Source organism: Bos grunniens, chromosome 4, assembly GCF_055505025.1.
Source record: "Bos grunniens cultivar Pamir isolate PY7600 chromosome 4, Bosgru_T2T1.0, whole genome shotgun sequence".
In the NCBI taxonomy this organism is placed as follows: domain Eukaryota; kingdom Metazoa; phylum Chordata; class Mammalia; order Artiodactyla; family Bovidae; genus Bos; species Bos grunniens.
Genome location: NC_141168.1, coordinates 17,638,957 through 17,653,321, shown reverse-complemented (window position 1 = coordinate 17,653,321; position 14,365 = coordinate 17,638,957). Strand labels below are relative to the sequence as shown.

At 44.3% G+C, this 14,365-nt stretch overlaps 1 protein-coding gene across 1 annotated transcript in view; it reads right to left on the bottom strand.

The window, feature by feature from the left end:
- Positions 1 to 14,365, bottom strand: part of KIAA1549 (KIAA1549 ortholog) — a 124,519-nt gene that overhangs the window by 66,747 nt on the left and 43,407 nt on the right. Inside the window, exons 2-6 of the mRNA XM_086395344.1 lie at positions 9,746 to 12,433; positions 8,408 to 8,496; positions 7,166 to 7,343; positions 4,983 to 5,113; positions 2,591 to 2,774 (exon numbers count right to left, since the gene is read on the bottom strand). Of these exons, the coding sequence (XP_086251470.1) occupies positions 2,591 to 2,774; positions 4,983 to 5,113; positions 7,166 to 7,343; positions 8,408 to 8,496; positions 9,746 to 12,433 (3,270 nt within the window). The remainder of the gene's footprint in view (positions 1 to 2,590; positions 2,775 to 4,982; positions 5,114 to 7,165; positions 7,344 to 8,407; positions 8,497 to 9,745; positions 12,434 to 14,365) is intronic.

Here is a 14,365-nt window from a genome sequence, read left to right as displayed (position 1 = left end):
AGCTCCCCTTGAAATGTCACAGTTTCAAAGCAACCAGCTTTCACTCCGTGTTCCTCAGAGCCCTGGAAATTCCCAGCAGTGACTCAGCCAGGGTAAAGTGACCCAATGTCTGGCATACCTATTAGTTCATCCATACCTGCACAATATATCACTGAAAGCTGCTATTCGTAAATAACAATTTCATCCCTGTCTACTTCTGCATTTTACAAGTTATTCTTTTTCATTTAATTAACACTACACTAAAATACGATAAGGGTTTCCCAGGTGATTCCCAGGTAGCTCAAATGCTAAGGAATATGCCTGCAATGCGGAAGACCTGGGTTCGATCCCTGGGTCGGGAAATCTCCGGGAGGACAGCATGGCTACCCACTCCAGTACTCTTGCCTAGACAATCCCATGGACAGAGGAGCCTTGCAGGCTACAGTCCATGGGGTTGCAAAGAGTCGACACAAATGAGTGACTAACACACAAAACACAGTAATAATCATTAAGCCATTTGGCTGTTCCATTCTGAAAAAGAATTTGATATCTTTCTTTCCCCTTAACTTCAACTCTGGAATCTACTGTTTTTTTGAGGTAAATATTTCCCCTATCCTGACTCCACTCCCTTTGTACCGTGAACTGAACTGTTTCCACCAGGAAGGAAGGTTTTGGTGGTTTTCATTTCTGTTTCTTTTTTCTTCTTAAATGTACACACAGTAAACCTTGGTCTTTTTGCTGCATATGTAGGTTGGTGCTGTATATTTAGGACTTCCCTGGTGGCTCAGACGGTAAAGCGTCTGTCTACAATGCAGGAGACCCGGGTTCGATCCCTGGGTTGGGAAGATCCCCTGCCAGTCCAGGACTATTGCCTGGAAAATCCCATGGACAGAGGAGCCTGGTAGGCTACAGTCCATGGGGTCACAAAGAGTCGGACACAACTGAGCGACTTCACTTCACTTAGGTTGGTGCAAGCATAATTGCGGTTTTGGACCATGATTTTTAATTCATTATAACTAGGCTCAAACACATCTTTATTAATCAAAATAGGAATCATTACAATCAATACATCTTTGCCAATGAGAAATGTTTGTTTATTCCTGTAGTGTGAAAACCCATGCTTCAGGATCTGATGAACTCTTGGAAAGCATTTTCTGCGTCCTGCTAGTGGTGGAAGCATTTTCTCTGCAGAAAGTTGTCAGGATGCTTGAAGAAATGGTAGTCGGTTGGCAAGAGGTGAGGTGAACATGGCAGATGAGGCAAAACTTCATAGCCCAATTCATTCAACTTTTAAAACATTGGTTGTGTGACATGTGGTCAGGTGTTGTTGTGGAAAAGAACTGGGCCCTTTCTGTTGACCAATGCTGGCTGCAGGTGTTGCAGTTTTCAGGGTATCTCATCAATTTGCTGAGCATACTTCTCAGATGGAATGGTTTCGCCAGGATTCAGAAAGCTGTAGTGGATCAGACCACCAGCAGACCACCAAACAGTGACAATGACCTTTTTTGGTTCAAGTCTGGCTTTGGGAAGTACTTTGGAGCTTCTTCTTGGTCCAACTGCTGAGCTAGTCATTGCTGGTTGTCGTATAAAATCCACTTTTCATCCCACGACACAATCTGATTGAGAAATGGTTCACTGTTGTTGTCTAGAATAAGAGGACACTTCAGATGACAATTTTTTAAAAATTTTCAGTCAGCTCACAAGGCACCCACTTATCGAGTTTTTCCACCTTTCCAATTTGCTTCAAATACTAAATGACTATAAAATCGTTGATGCTGAGTTCTTCAGCAACTTCTTGTGTAGTTGGAAAAGGATCAGATTTGTTGATGGCTCTCAACTGGCCATTGTCAACTTCCGAACTATGTTCCTCATCTTCAAGGCTTTCCTCTCCTTTGCAAAACTTCTTGAACCACCACTGCTCTGTACATTCATTAACAGTTCTTTGGCCAAATGCTTTGTTGATGTTGCGAGTTGTCTCTGCTTTACAACCCATTTTGAACTCAAATAAGGAAATCACTCGAATTTGCTTTTTGTTTAACATCATTTCCATAGTCTAAAATAAATATAAAATACACAGCCAGTAACAAGTCACTAGCAAAAAAAACATAAAGTGAGAAATGGGCATTAAAACGATGTACAACATAACCAAATTTATTTAAGAAGGTATTCCGATATCAAATGGCAAAGTTCAACAATGCAAAACCGCAATTACTTTTGCACCAACCTAATAGTTTTATGGGTTTTGACAAGTGCATAGAGGTGTATAACCACCACCATAATATACAAGACACTCTCATCACTACCCCCTCCCCCTACTCCAAGCCGCTTTCTTCACATCCTTCAGCCCTGGTAACCACAGATTTGTTACTCGGTCCCTCTGGTTTCACCTCTTCCAGGACTGGTATAATCCTGGATAGCACCCTTGGCTCTCTGAAGAGAATAACAAAGCAAGCCTCGGGGCAGAGGAGGGCTCTGGAGGCCCACCCCCGCGTGATTTGAGAAGCTCCAGTTTCATCTGATTTACATTCTGGATTTCTTCTAGCTATTCTGTTTGAAGAAGTCCACCAACGCAAGCATTCGCAGCCACATTCCCCGGGAGAGCACCACTCACGTTCAGCGATCTGCAGCACCGGGTACCCCAGGTAGAAACTGAACTCCACCACGCTCAGGTTTCTGAGCAGCTCGCTCACTTCAGATCCATTTAGAAACCCCTGCGAGCCTCTGACAGCAAAGACGATGTTCACTGGGCCCCGGCGAGGAGCCAGCCTCGAAGATCCCACAGTGATATTCAAGATCTGAAAGAAAGCAATTGGAATAAGATAAATTAAAACATCTAGCTCAAGGCCTGACTATGATTTCTCTCTCACAATTTCCCTCACCAAATTTTTTTTTAAGAATATTTTTAAAGGAAGAATAATTGGCTTCACAACCAGGTTCCCTTTTGTAATAATTTTAAACCTTCAGTTTATTGAAAACATTTTTTACATTAAGTAGAGAACTGAACACATACATGTATTTATAGTTTCTCCCCATTTCGTTCCCACCCCAAATCCCACTGAAATAATAATAAGATGAACAAAGGGGAATAAATCTACAAAGACACCGAGAAAAGAAGAAAACCAGAGATTCTGTCATATTACTGGAAGCTGGAGGCAGGGTGGGAATCATGTTGATACAAACCAGAACAGAGGGAACCAAGACCCCAAAACACACACATGCAGAGACCACAGTGGACTGAGAAGGGTCTCCTCCAGAGGCCCCAGGAGGCCTCCTCCCAGAGATCTGCAGGAACTGAGACCAAAGTGGGCTGCAGGACAGCCAGTGGGGTCACTAGGTAAAGACTGGGTGATTCAGATATCTCCCACCCCTGTCCCTTCCCATGTCACACCCAGGCCAAGTCGGAAGGGCTAGCAGCCCCAGGTTCACCCCAGGAAGCTGAAGAACTGCTCCCTGAGGAAGATGAGCTCCTGGTCTGAGAGGGCCCAAGACCTGTTGTGGGGCAGCCTCTAAGCAGGAAGGTGGATGAAAATAACCACAGTGCACATAAGAGACAAAGAAGGAAAAAGCATGAAAGAAGGAACTGTTCTGCCATAAAAAATACATCAACACACCCCATCCCCAGGATACAACCTCCTCATCTCATACGACTGTTGCCTGCCCCTGACCACATACTGCCCGGTACCCAGGGCTCCAGTGAACTCTCCTATCAGGAGAGAGGGCTGATGTAGACACAGACTCTACAGCTGAAGGGGAAAGGTGAACAAGGTCCTAAAACCACCTTCTTCCTCATTCCTAAAGACAACCACTAACAGTCAGCAGATGTTTACAGAAAACTAATAGCATGAAAGTGAAGACCCAAGATAAACACAGAACAATGGCAAAGAATGCAGAGAAAACTTAGGACATGGAAGACAACTGATTAAAAATTCTAATTAACATCCTCAGAAACTTCCAAGGGACTCTTGTAACATCATTCAAGACAAGCCTGCATTATTATAGGAAGCCTGCAATGAAACAAAGAGCAAATAACAATGAAAAACAAATGACAGCTAAAAGAAAATTCAATAGAGGAAATGAATAACGTAATGAAGACTGAAGACACAGCTGAAGACTACATCAATAACTAGGAGGACAAGATTTAAAAATCTGTAAAAGCAGGGAATTTCAAAAACAGGTAGAGGGACTTCCCTGGTGGTCCAGTGGTTAAGAATCCACCTTCCAATGCAGGGCACTTGGGTTTGATTCCTGGTCGGGGAACTAAGATCCCACATGTCACAGGACAATGAAGCCCGTGTGCCTCAACTCCTGGGCCTGCCTGTGCCACAACTAGAGGGAAGCCCTCACACTGCAATGAAGAGCCTGCATGCCACAACAAAAGACCCCGCATGCTGCAACCAAGACCTGACACAGCCAAAACTACATAAATAAATATGAAAGAGAGAGAGAGAGATGGAAAAAGTAAGAAATATGCATGGGGGATCCAGGACCACCAAGATCTTTTTAACATGAATTTGAAAAAGAAAAAACAAAGAATATGGAGGAATAAACATCAAAGAAATGTAAAAACAGCTGTTTCCATGTAGTACAAAGCCTATTCTTTGATTAGCACTATATTCTGTTCATACAGTGAAGCACTGTATTTCATGGTATTCCATAAAATGAAACTCCAGTGTATTCAAGCATTCCCCTCATTGGATATTTAAGTTGATACTGTTCTTTTTTAGAACATTCTTACATTTCCCACGTAGGCTCATCTCTCTTCAGCTCACCATATCTGAGCTCCCTGGTTATTGCACCACTCTGCAATCTTTCAAATATACTTAGCCTACTCACACTCTGTGGGCTCAATGCCATGGAAAGAGATGCTCTCTAATCCATGAGAACCGAATCTCCTCTGCTGGAGGGAATTAGTAAGAGTGAAGTGTGTCTGAAACTAAACATTAAGAAAGGGGTTCTTCTTTAAAAGATAAAGCATCTTGTTCTGCACTCAAGGCTGTTCTCACCTGCACCGTGAGGTTATACCTCCCCTGGTGGTGTTTTCTCACTTCTGAGAGAGCTATCATCAGGCCTTTCTCGATGCGCTGGGTGAAGTTGCAGAAGCCGGTGTCCACACTTTGAGGCACAAACTGGAGTACTGAAAAAAAGGACAGCAACACAGTCCCCTGAACTAGGCATTTCTTCAGTATTTAAAATGAGGAGAGGGACAAAACAGTGTCTAAATCAACGAACTCTGTCCCACAGTACACAGTTAAGTTCTATAAAATTATTATCTTACTGAAGGATAGTTGATGTACATGATTATGTAAGTTTCAAGTGTACAACCTACTGATTCACAGTTTTTGAAGGTTATATTTCATTTATAGTTATAAAATACTAGCTATATTCCCTGTGTTATACAATATACCCTTGTAGCTTATTTATTTTATATATAGTAGTTCGCGCCTCTTAATCTCTCACATCTATACTGTCCCCACCCTTGGTTCTCTCTGCTTGTAAACACTAGTTTGTTCTCTATGAATCCATTTCTTTTCTATTTTATTCACAAAGACACAGTATTTGTCTTTCTCTGTCTGACTTAACTTCACTTAGCATAATACCCTCTAAGTCCATCCATGTTCTTGCAAATGGCAAAATTTTCATTCCTTTTTATGGCTAAATAGTATATAAATATATAGGGATTCCCAGGTGGCTCAACAGTAAAGAATCTACCTGCCAATGCAGGAGACACAGGTTCAAACCCTGGGTCAGAAAGACTCCCTGGAGGAATAAATGGCAACCCACTCCAATATTCTTGCCGGGAAATTCACACGGACAGAAGAGCCTGGCAGGTTACAGTCCATGGGTTTGCAAAGAGTCCGACATGACTGAACATCACCATTATATATATATACACACACACATACATATCACATCTTCATCCATTCATCTGTTGACAGGCACTTGGGTGCTTCTATGTCTTGGGTTATTGAAAAAAATGCTGCTATGAACACTGAGGTGTATGTGTCTTTTTTAATTAGTGTTTTCATTTTTTTGGATACACATCCCAGAGTGGAACTGCTGGGTCATATGGTAGTTCTATTTTCAGTTTTTTGAGAAACCTCCATACTGTTTTCTGTAGTGGCTGCACCAATTTACATTCTCACCAACAGTATACAAGAGTCCATGATGTATTATTTACATATATCATATCATGGAAATGTGGAAAGCCAACTGTCCCAAAGGACTACATGCAATGTGAAGGTGACTCATACCATCTTAAAATGGAAAAATACCTAAGATAATAACTGGGGCATCAAAAGATACAACACTGAAACATTTGAAATATAAATAAATTCACTAGTGATGAATTCTTAAGTATGTATGGGTGAAATGACATGGTATCTGATATTGTTTTAAAACACTCTAGCTTCCTCAAAAAAGTCTCTGTGAGATAAACAAAATTGGAAAAATGTTTGTATGCACATATGTGGGCTAATTACAGTATTCTTTCTACTTCTGTATGTTTTTAAAAGTCCATAATAAAAATTTAAATGACATTAATGAATTACTGTTAATTTCAGGGGGTGTGACAATAATATTGTGAATAGAAGTTTGTATGTATGCATATGTATGTTTTATGTGTGTGCATATATGTTTAATAGTCTTATCTTTTAGAGGCACAGGCTGAAATATTTATGAATGAGATGACAAGAGGCCATATCAAAATAACGTGAGAGGAGGGGGTTTATCTGAGGACAAAGATGTAACAAAACTGGCTAGGAGTTGAAAACTGTTGTGTGTTAGTCACTCAGTTGCGTCTGACTCTTTGCAACCCTGGGAACTGTTCCTTTGTCCCTGGGGATTCTCCAGGCCAGAATACTAGACCGCGTTGTCATGCCCTCCTCCAGGGGATCTTCACAACCCAGGAGCTTCCCAATCCAGGGCTTGAACCCAGGTCTCCTGCATTGCAGGCGGACTCTTTACTGTCTGAGCCACCAATTGTTGAAGCCATACAATGAGTAACTAGGGGTTCATTATATTATTCTGTGCACTTTTATATAAGCTGGAAATTCGCCATCATTATAAAGTTTTTTGAAATTCTGAATAACAAGTTTTGACACAATCCTCCCCAAACTATTTTAAAACATAAAAAAATGAAATGAAATTCTATTTACAAATCAGAACAACTATACTTAAGTCTTCGTACCTGTTTGAACTTGGAACCTGGACTCTGGCACAAGGAAGGAGGGTTTCACAGCCAAGATTAAAGGAGTTTGGTCTCGTACAAGTTTACTATTTATAAGTACATTGATGACAGATATTGCCGTGTAAACGAAGGGACCAGATGTTACCAGAAAAGTGAAGTCAGCAAATAGTTCATAAACCTATAAAAATAAAGACAAAAGACATTAATTAGAAAATTTGAGGGTAACATTACCCAAACTAAAGGAAGTTGTATTGAGTAGAAAAATAACAAAGTTAGAAAAATAATTTTAAATGAAGGGGTATGGCTTCAGAGATAATTAAAATTTTATTTTAATTTATTTTATTTTAATTATTCACATATCCATCAAATTTCTCAACAAAAGCACAAAATTACAAGAGCAAGGACTGTGAAAAAGAAGAATAGTCAATAACAGGAACCAAATAAGGAATTCAGAAAAATTCAAGGTGTTTTATTGTATTTAACCCACGTAAAAAGGAGCACTGACTCTATTAAGCAGAGCTATCCACAAGAAATATGTGAGCCACATATGTAATTTTTAAATTTCTAGTAGCCACATTTAAAAATATAAACAGGTGAAATTAATTTTTAAAACATTTTACTTAAACCATATATGAAATATCATCTCAATTGTAGGCAATGCAAAAACATGATTAATGAGATATTTTGCATTCCCTTTTGCACTGAGTCTCTGAAATCTGGTGTTTATTTTGCATTGACAGCACATCTCACTCAGGACAAGCCCCGTTGCACGTGCTCAACAGCCACACGTGGCTCACGGCTCCATTCAGGATGGCGCCAGCCTAGAACGTGGCTGTGTGAGCTCAGCAGGGGACAGGAGGCACTAGCAGGCGTCCAGCATAAAGCACCTAGAAACCCATCTCACTCAACGCACAGAAACATACATACACATTCCCTCTAAACTCTCATCCAAGCGCTTTCATGTAAATCAAAGGAAGCAAGATCCTTAGGCCATCACCCCAGACTCGAGTCTTAGAGCCCTTTGCTCCCACTCTGCCAACACATCTGATGGACTAAACCTGGCCTCATCTGGGGTCAGAAAGGCTTCCTTGGAGAACTGGATGGTTGAGGGGTGATCCAAAGGAAAAGAAGGTGTCCACCAGGAGGAGGGAGGGGGAAAGAGGAAAACAAATGTCCTGCTCCCACTAAGACGAGCAATCCACCCAAGCTCCCCGTCCAGATTTCCACACCATGCAGACCCACCTTGAGCTCCACCACACGGTTAAAGTGGGTCCTCAACACCTCTTTGATGGATGTGATGATATACTCCTGCACGGCTCTGCGGGCCAGCACTGCAAGGCAGGTTAGTGTCATTATGAACGTGCAGAGGACCCAAGGGCTCCCCTGGTCTCAGTGTGGAGAAAAAAGACCCAGTGTGTTCTCCTCCCTCCTCCCAGTTCCACCTTCCCTGACCACTCAGCTCCCTGCCTGCTCCTCCTCTCCTGCCATCTTCTTCCTTTCTATCCCTCATCCCCATCCCAAGCAACATGCAGAACCAGGTTGCTGATCAACCGCACATTATACTTCAGTGCATATGAACAGGACACTGGCTTGATGCACACTTGCCACTTCTCAGAGGAAAAGTGGGACAGTCTAATGGGAGACCACAGTCGCCAGACTTGTTCAGACATGACATCCGGGGTACTCCAGGTTCCTGTGACTTAAACAGCCAAGCAGCTGCAAGAGAAGCTGCTGCCTGTTGGCCAGTAACTCAGACAGCAGGCTGGGGAGAAGGTCAAGGTCTGTGACCCAGTTCAGAGGATACTAAGTCACCCCATGTTGCTCTCCTTGGCTTCTCTGATGGCTCAGATGCTAAAGAATCTGCCTGTAACGCAGGAAACCCGGATTTGATCCCTGGCTCAGGAAGATCCCCTGGAGAAGGGAATGGCTACCCACTCCAGCATTCTTGCCTAGAGAATTCTATGGGCAGAGGAGCCTGGTGGGCTAGTCTGTGGGGTCACAAAGAGTCAGACACCACTGAGTAACTAACACTTTCATATAAAAACAAAGTTTCCCCTCTTTTCCAGGAAAAGTGAGAACAGTAAATGAATAAGAAATTGCAGTGGAGGCCCTTACACATTTGTCCAACTAACTGCTTGAACTAAACATGAAGGCATTTTACTTTAACTGTGTCATCTCTGTATCCAACGGGTTATGAACTCCAAAGACAAAGATCCCAGCAAACACTTCTAAGGCTCATCTAAATCTGTTTTCATTGCTGCTAATCTGTAATATTTTGTGGGCACTTACTAGATAAGCCAGGCACTAGGTTAAGTATTTTATATGCATTAACGCATTGAAATCTCTATAACAACCCAAAAAAGTTAAGTGCCACCATCCTCCCTGTTTAACAGTTGTGGAAACTGAGGCTTAGAGAAGCTAACTGTCTGGAGAACTCACGGGAGCTGGTAGAGCAGTGAGGAGTTGTCTGGATCCAGACCTTATACTCTGCCCCAAAGCTGCACATCATATACGCGTTTTGTATCAGCACCTTTGGAAGATCACCCCAACTGACAGAAGGGACGTGAAGCAGGGGCTTACCAGTTGTGATCAAATAGGCATCAGGAACTGTAATATCACACACGTATGGCGACTTGGTGGTGACCAGCGCTGGAGTATGAACTGATGCTTCGGGAGTGGGGGTGCTCACAGGATGAAGGGACAGTGCGGGGAGAACTGTGCCACCCTCGTGGAGATCCTGACTGGCAGTTCTGCTGTTCAGGGTGGTGTGGCCAGAATTCTCAGGGGCACCACTGGTATCAGATATGCTTGGTTCAGTGGAGGTGTTCCTTGGTAGATCCGCGGGTGTGAAGGACGGCCCATGCGAACCACCTGCAGGCTCTGCAGGCAGAGGCGAGGGGGTCACGTCAGAAACAGACGAGGATGCTGACGGCAGGTGCCTGGCAGTGACCAGCACTGTGCTGGCAGGGGTGACTTCCGAGAAAGAGGGTAAGACAGACATGTGATCGTTTACAGCACTGAGATCACCAGAAGGTGCCAGGGTTGAAAAGAGAGAAGGTTCAGTTAGAACAGGGGAAGTAGGAACAGCAGTCCAAAGTGACATGAAGTGAGAGTCAGCAGTCAAAACGGGCTCGGAGATGGAGGGCACCAGGGTGGTGACTGCGGATTCACGGGACGTGAGTGAAGACTCAACAGAGGAGGTAGTTTCAGTGAAAGCTGAGGTAAAATGAGCTTCAGTGTCTGTAAGCGACACTGTGGGCGCTTCAGAAAACTTCAGGGAATCAGAGGGGAAGCTGGAGTGTCGTGACATTGCAGAGTAACCAGGGAGAAGAGTGAACGTGCTTAAAAGAAAGTCTGAGCTTGGCCAGGGCTGAGAAAACTCCAGGTTTGTGGAACCGGGAACAGAGGGCTGCGGTGACTGAGAATTGATTGCGTCACTCAATGTAGGTGTCTCAACCAAGCTGGAAAACGCCTGAGAAACAAAGGTAGACAGATCCCTTGACCTCAGAGATGGAGAAGCAAATACTTCCGAAGATGGAGGGACGCTGCTGCTGTATTCCAGCGGTGGAGTAGAGAAAAAGCTGGATGCAGAACCCCAAATACTTGCAGTTTCAAGTTGGGAAAAATTGACAGGTTCTCGATCCAGGAAAAGCGAAGACTCTGCCGGCGGGTCCAAACTGTAAGATGTAAAAAGACCTGGTCCGCTGACGGCGAGCGACGGCGTGTTTCTGTTTGCTGTGATGGGGTAAGAAGAGTCTAGAAGGACCCCGGGGGTGACCAAGGACGGCACAGCTGTCACGCTGGACGGCATCACTTGAGCGACAGAGACGGAGCCCAGAGCAGCATCAGGTGACACAGGCACCGAGGGGTGGCCGTGGGGAGGGTACACCTGCACAGTTACAACACTGCTCATCTCCCCCTCGGCTGAAACACCGATGCTGGTGGCTGAGATTTCCCCAGATGGAGAAGAGAGAGGAACCATCGGCCTGGAGGGGAAAAGTGTATTAAATTCTTGAGAATCTTCCTCAAATTCAGAGAAGTCCGTGACAACACTGCTCAGTGGAGAGATGCTGCTGGCTTCCAAGGGGGTGGGGGACAGGGTCTCAGCACCATCGCCCGATCCCGTGTCCTTCTCCGTGAGGCTCGTTGACAGCACAGGCCGGGACAACACTGCAGCACAGGACACACACCACGTGTACGGTCTGAACGAAGACACCGGGCTCCAGACGTGAGAGTCACCCACACCACTTGGGACCACTGAGTGGCCAGGCAATTCTGATGCCTCACTGGAGTCGCCGGGAAGAAAGGGGTTATGTGACACGCCAGCTGATTGAGCAGAAAAGGATCCAGATGCCAGAGGAGTTGGAAACAAAGCCCAACGTGCACTGCTGCTGCTGAAAGCAAGGACCATCGGTGACAGAGCTGCAGGACGGTGTGTGCCTGGAGAGACGGTTTTGTCTAGACTCTGACCCAAAGCAGTGGTGACATCAGGGTACCTGTCCGTATCTGTGGCCAGAGCATCCTCTGGAGACGGTGAGACCTGCCCTGACGGGGGAGATGGCTGCTGAGTAACATCATCACCTGGTGGCCAGGACTCGGAAGACTGTGAGCTAAGAAGGAGGGTTCCTGAGCCCTCTGCTCCTGAAGCCATGATCTCCGGCAAAGTCCTGCTTGACACGTGCCCACAAGCATCAGAAGGATAAAACACCAAATTCCTACTAGGCATTGGAATTATGCCCTCAGAAGTGGGAAAAGCTGACTGAAAAGCATTGAAATGCCCGGGGAGCTCAGCATGCGTGGTTGGTTGTTGCTCTGTGTTTAGCCAGGCTGACGTCACTTCTTCATCTTGTAAAGGTATGACGGGTAACGATGGAGTCAGCACGGACTCTAAGGTTTCTTTGGGCGGCTCTGGAGGACTGACTGTGACGTATCGTACCGGAGAAACCACACGGGAGGTGGTCCAGTAAGTCTCTGGCAAGAAGTTGTCCATTTCATCGTCATCTAGGACCTCGTTGCTCGTCACTGCCACATAATTTTCCGCAAAGATGCTGGGATCTGCTGTACTTTGGGTCCATTTTCCTTGGTTAAAAAAGGCTGTATCAAAAGTCATGGTGGATGGAGATGATGTGACGTGGAGAGAACTGCTTTGCAGGGACCCTGGAGCGGTTTCTGTTAAGGCCACGTATGCAGTGCTGGGCACAGCACTTTCCCTCGGCATGAGCTCCACGGAGGAGAAAGAAAGATTGTGCTGTTCCAGAGGGAGCTCATCTAAGAAAATAACAGCTGAGTTCAGTTGAAAGGCAATGAAAAGTCACACTGATAACATTTTGTTTCAGATATGAAAATATTCTCCATCAACAGGTACCCACTCATTGAATATCCACAATTCAAAAACAACCAAATGAAAGCCAGAACTTGCCAGTTAACTGTCAGCATAACACTAGCAAACATTCATAAATTTGAGCACCACTTTTTACTTAAGCATGTTGTGTCTGTCTGTCTATATACACACACTGACATGTTCCTCCTGCCTTATCACACCACCACAGAATACTATAAATAGAGGAGGACGTACAGAGCCATCTCATCTCTTCTCACTTATCACTGAGAAAGAGAAGTTCGGAGAAGGTAAGTAAATCAGTTACATGACCACCCAGATGCAGGTGGAGCTGGAATCTTAGTAGAAGCCTGCCTTGATGCCCAAGCCCGTTTTCCTATTCGTTCAGAAGAGTTGGCTCTAATGAGAAATGAACATAACTACTTTGACAGCACCACGGGCTATGCAGGGAAGAGAGTTCAGCAGTTTCCTAGTTATAGGACCTTCCACATCCAGGCTGCAGACTACCTCCAGGCTCACTTCTCATCCTTCCCGGCTCTACTCTCACACCATCCCAACTACACTCTGGCTCAATGAGCTACCTGCAATTCCCTAAGCCCAGATCCTCTGTGGCTCAGTGATGTGCACATCCCTCTCCTTCGCTGCCTGGGATGCACTCCCTCTGCTCTCCACCTGGATTATTTCTACCAGCCCTGCAGATGCAGCCCAGGCACCACCTCCCTCCTCGATGCTCCAAAGGTGGGTGAGTGTCTCTCCCTACCTGTCACATCCCTGATCGTGTCCCACTGAAATGAAATGTCTGCTCATTACACTCTGAGCATTTGGAGGACAGAAACTATTGATCTCTCTCCCTAGTGCCTAGCACAGTGAGTGACTTATACTAACAGCTCAATAAGTCAAAAGTGAAAGTCGCTCAGTCGTGTCCGACTCTTTGCAACCCCATGGACTATACAGTCCATGGAATTCTCCAGGCCAGAATACTGGACTAGGTAGCCATTCCCTTCTCCAGGGGTCTTCCCAATCCAGGGATCAAACCCAGGTCTGCAATAGGCAGATTCTTTACCAGCTGAGCCACAAGAGAAGCCCAAGAATACTGGAGTGGGTAGCCTATCTCTTTTCCAGTGGATCTTTCCGACCCAGGAATCAAACCGGGATCTTCTGCATTGCAGGCAGATTCTTTACCAACTGAGCCATCAGGGAAGCCCTTTAAACTCAATATACAATATAAAATACACAGCAAACAGCAACTTAGACATAGCTGAAGATTTAGTGAACTGGGGAACAGACCTGGAAATTATTCAGAATGGAGCACAGAGAAACAAAACAAGGAGAAATACAAAAGAAGGCAGTGAAGAACATACAGAAGGCAAAATGAGATAGTACAACACACATTGGATTAAAGTTTTAAAAGAAGGAATGGAGGGAACTGGGTGGAGGCAATATTAAAAGAGATAGTGCTAGAAAAAAGAGACATGAATCCTTCAATTCAGGAAGACAAAGAATCACAAAGCAGGTGAATTTAAAAAAAAAAAAAGAAAAACCCATACCGACACACGTGATGATACCATAGGACACCAAAGACCAAAAAAATAAATTAATAATAATAATTGTGCAGGTAGTCAGAGAAAAGGAATGGCAATTAACCATCAGGTAACTACTTCACAGAACTAGGAGCCAACTAACAGTGAGACAATAACATCTTCAACATGCTGAGAGAAAATATCTGACATCTAGACTTGAATAACCAGCAGTACTCTCTATTTTTAAAAATAAGGACAGTTTCAGATTTTTTTAAAAAGTGGTTATACTAACAGAAGACCAATAGAAGAGTCTCTCTAAACAAGGATATACATCAAAAGAAA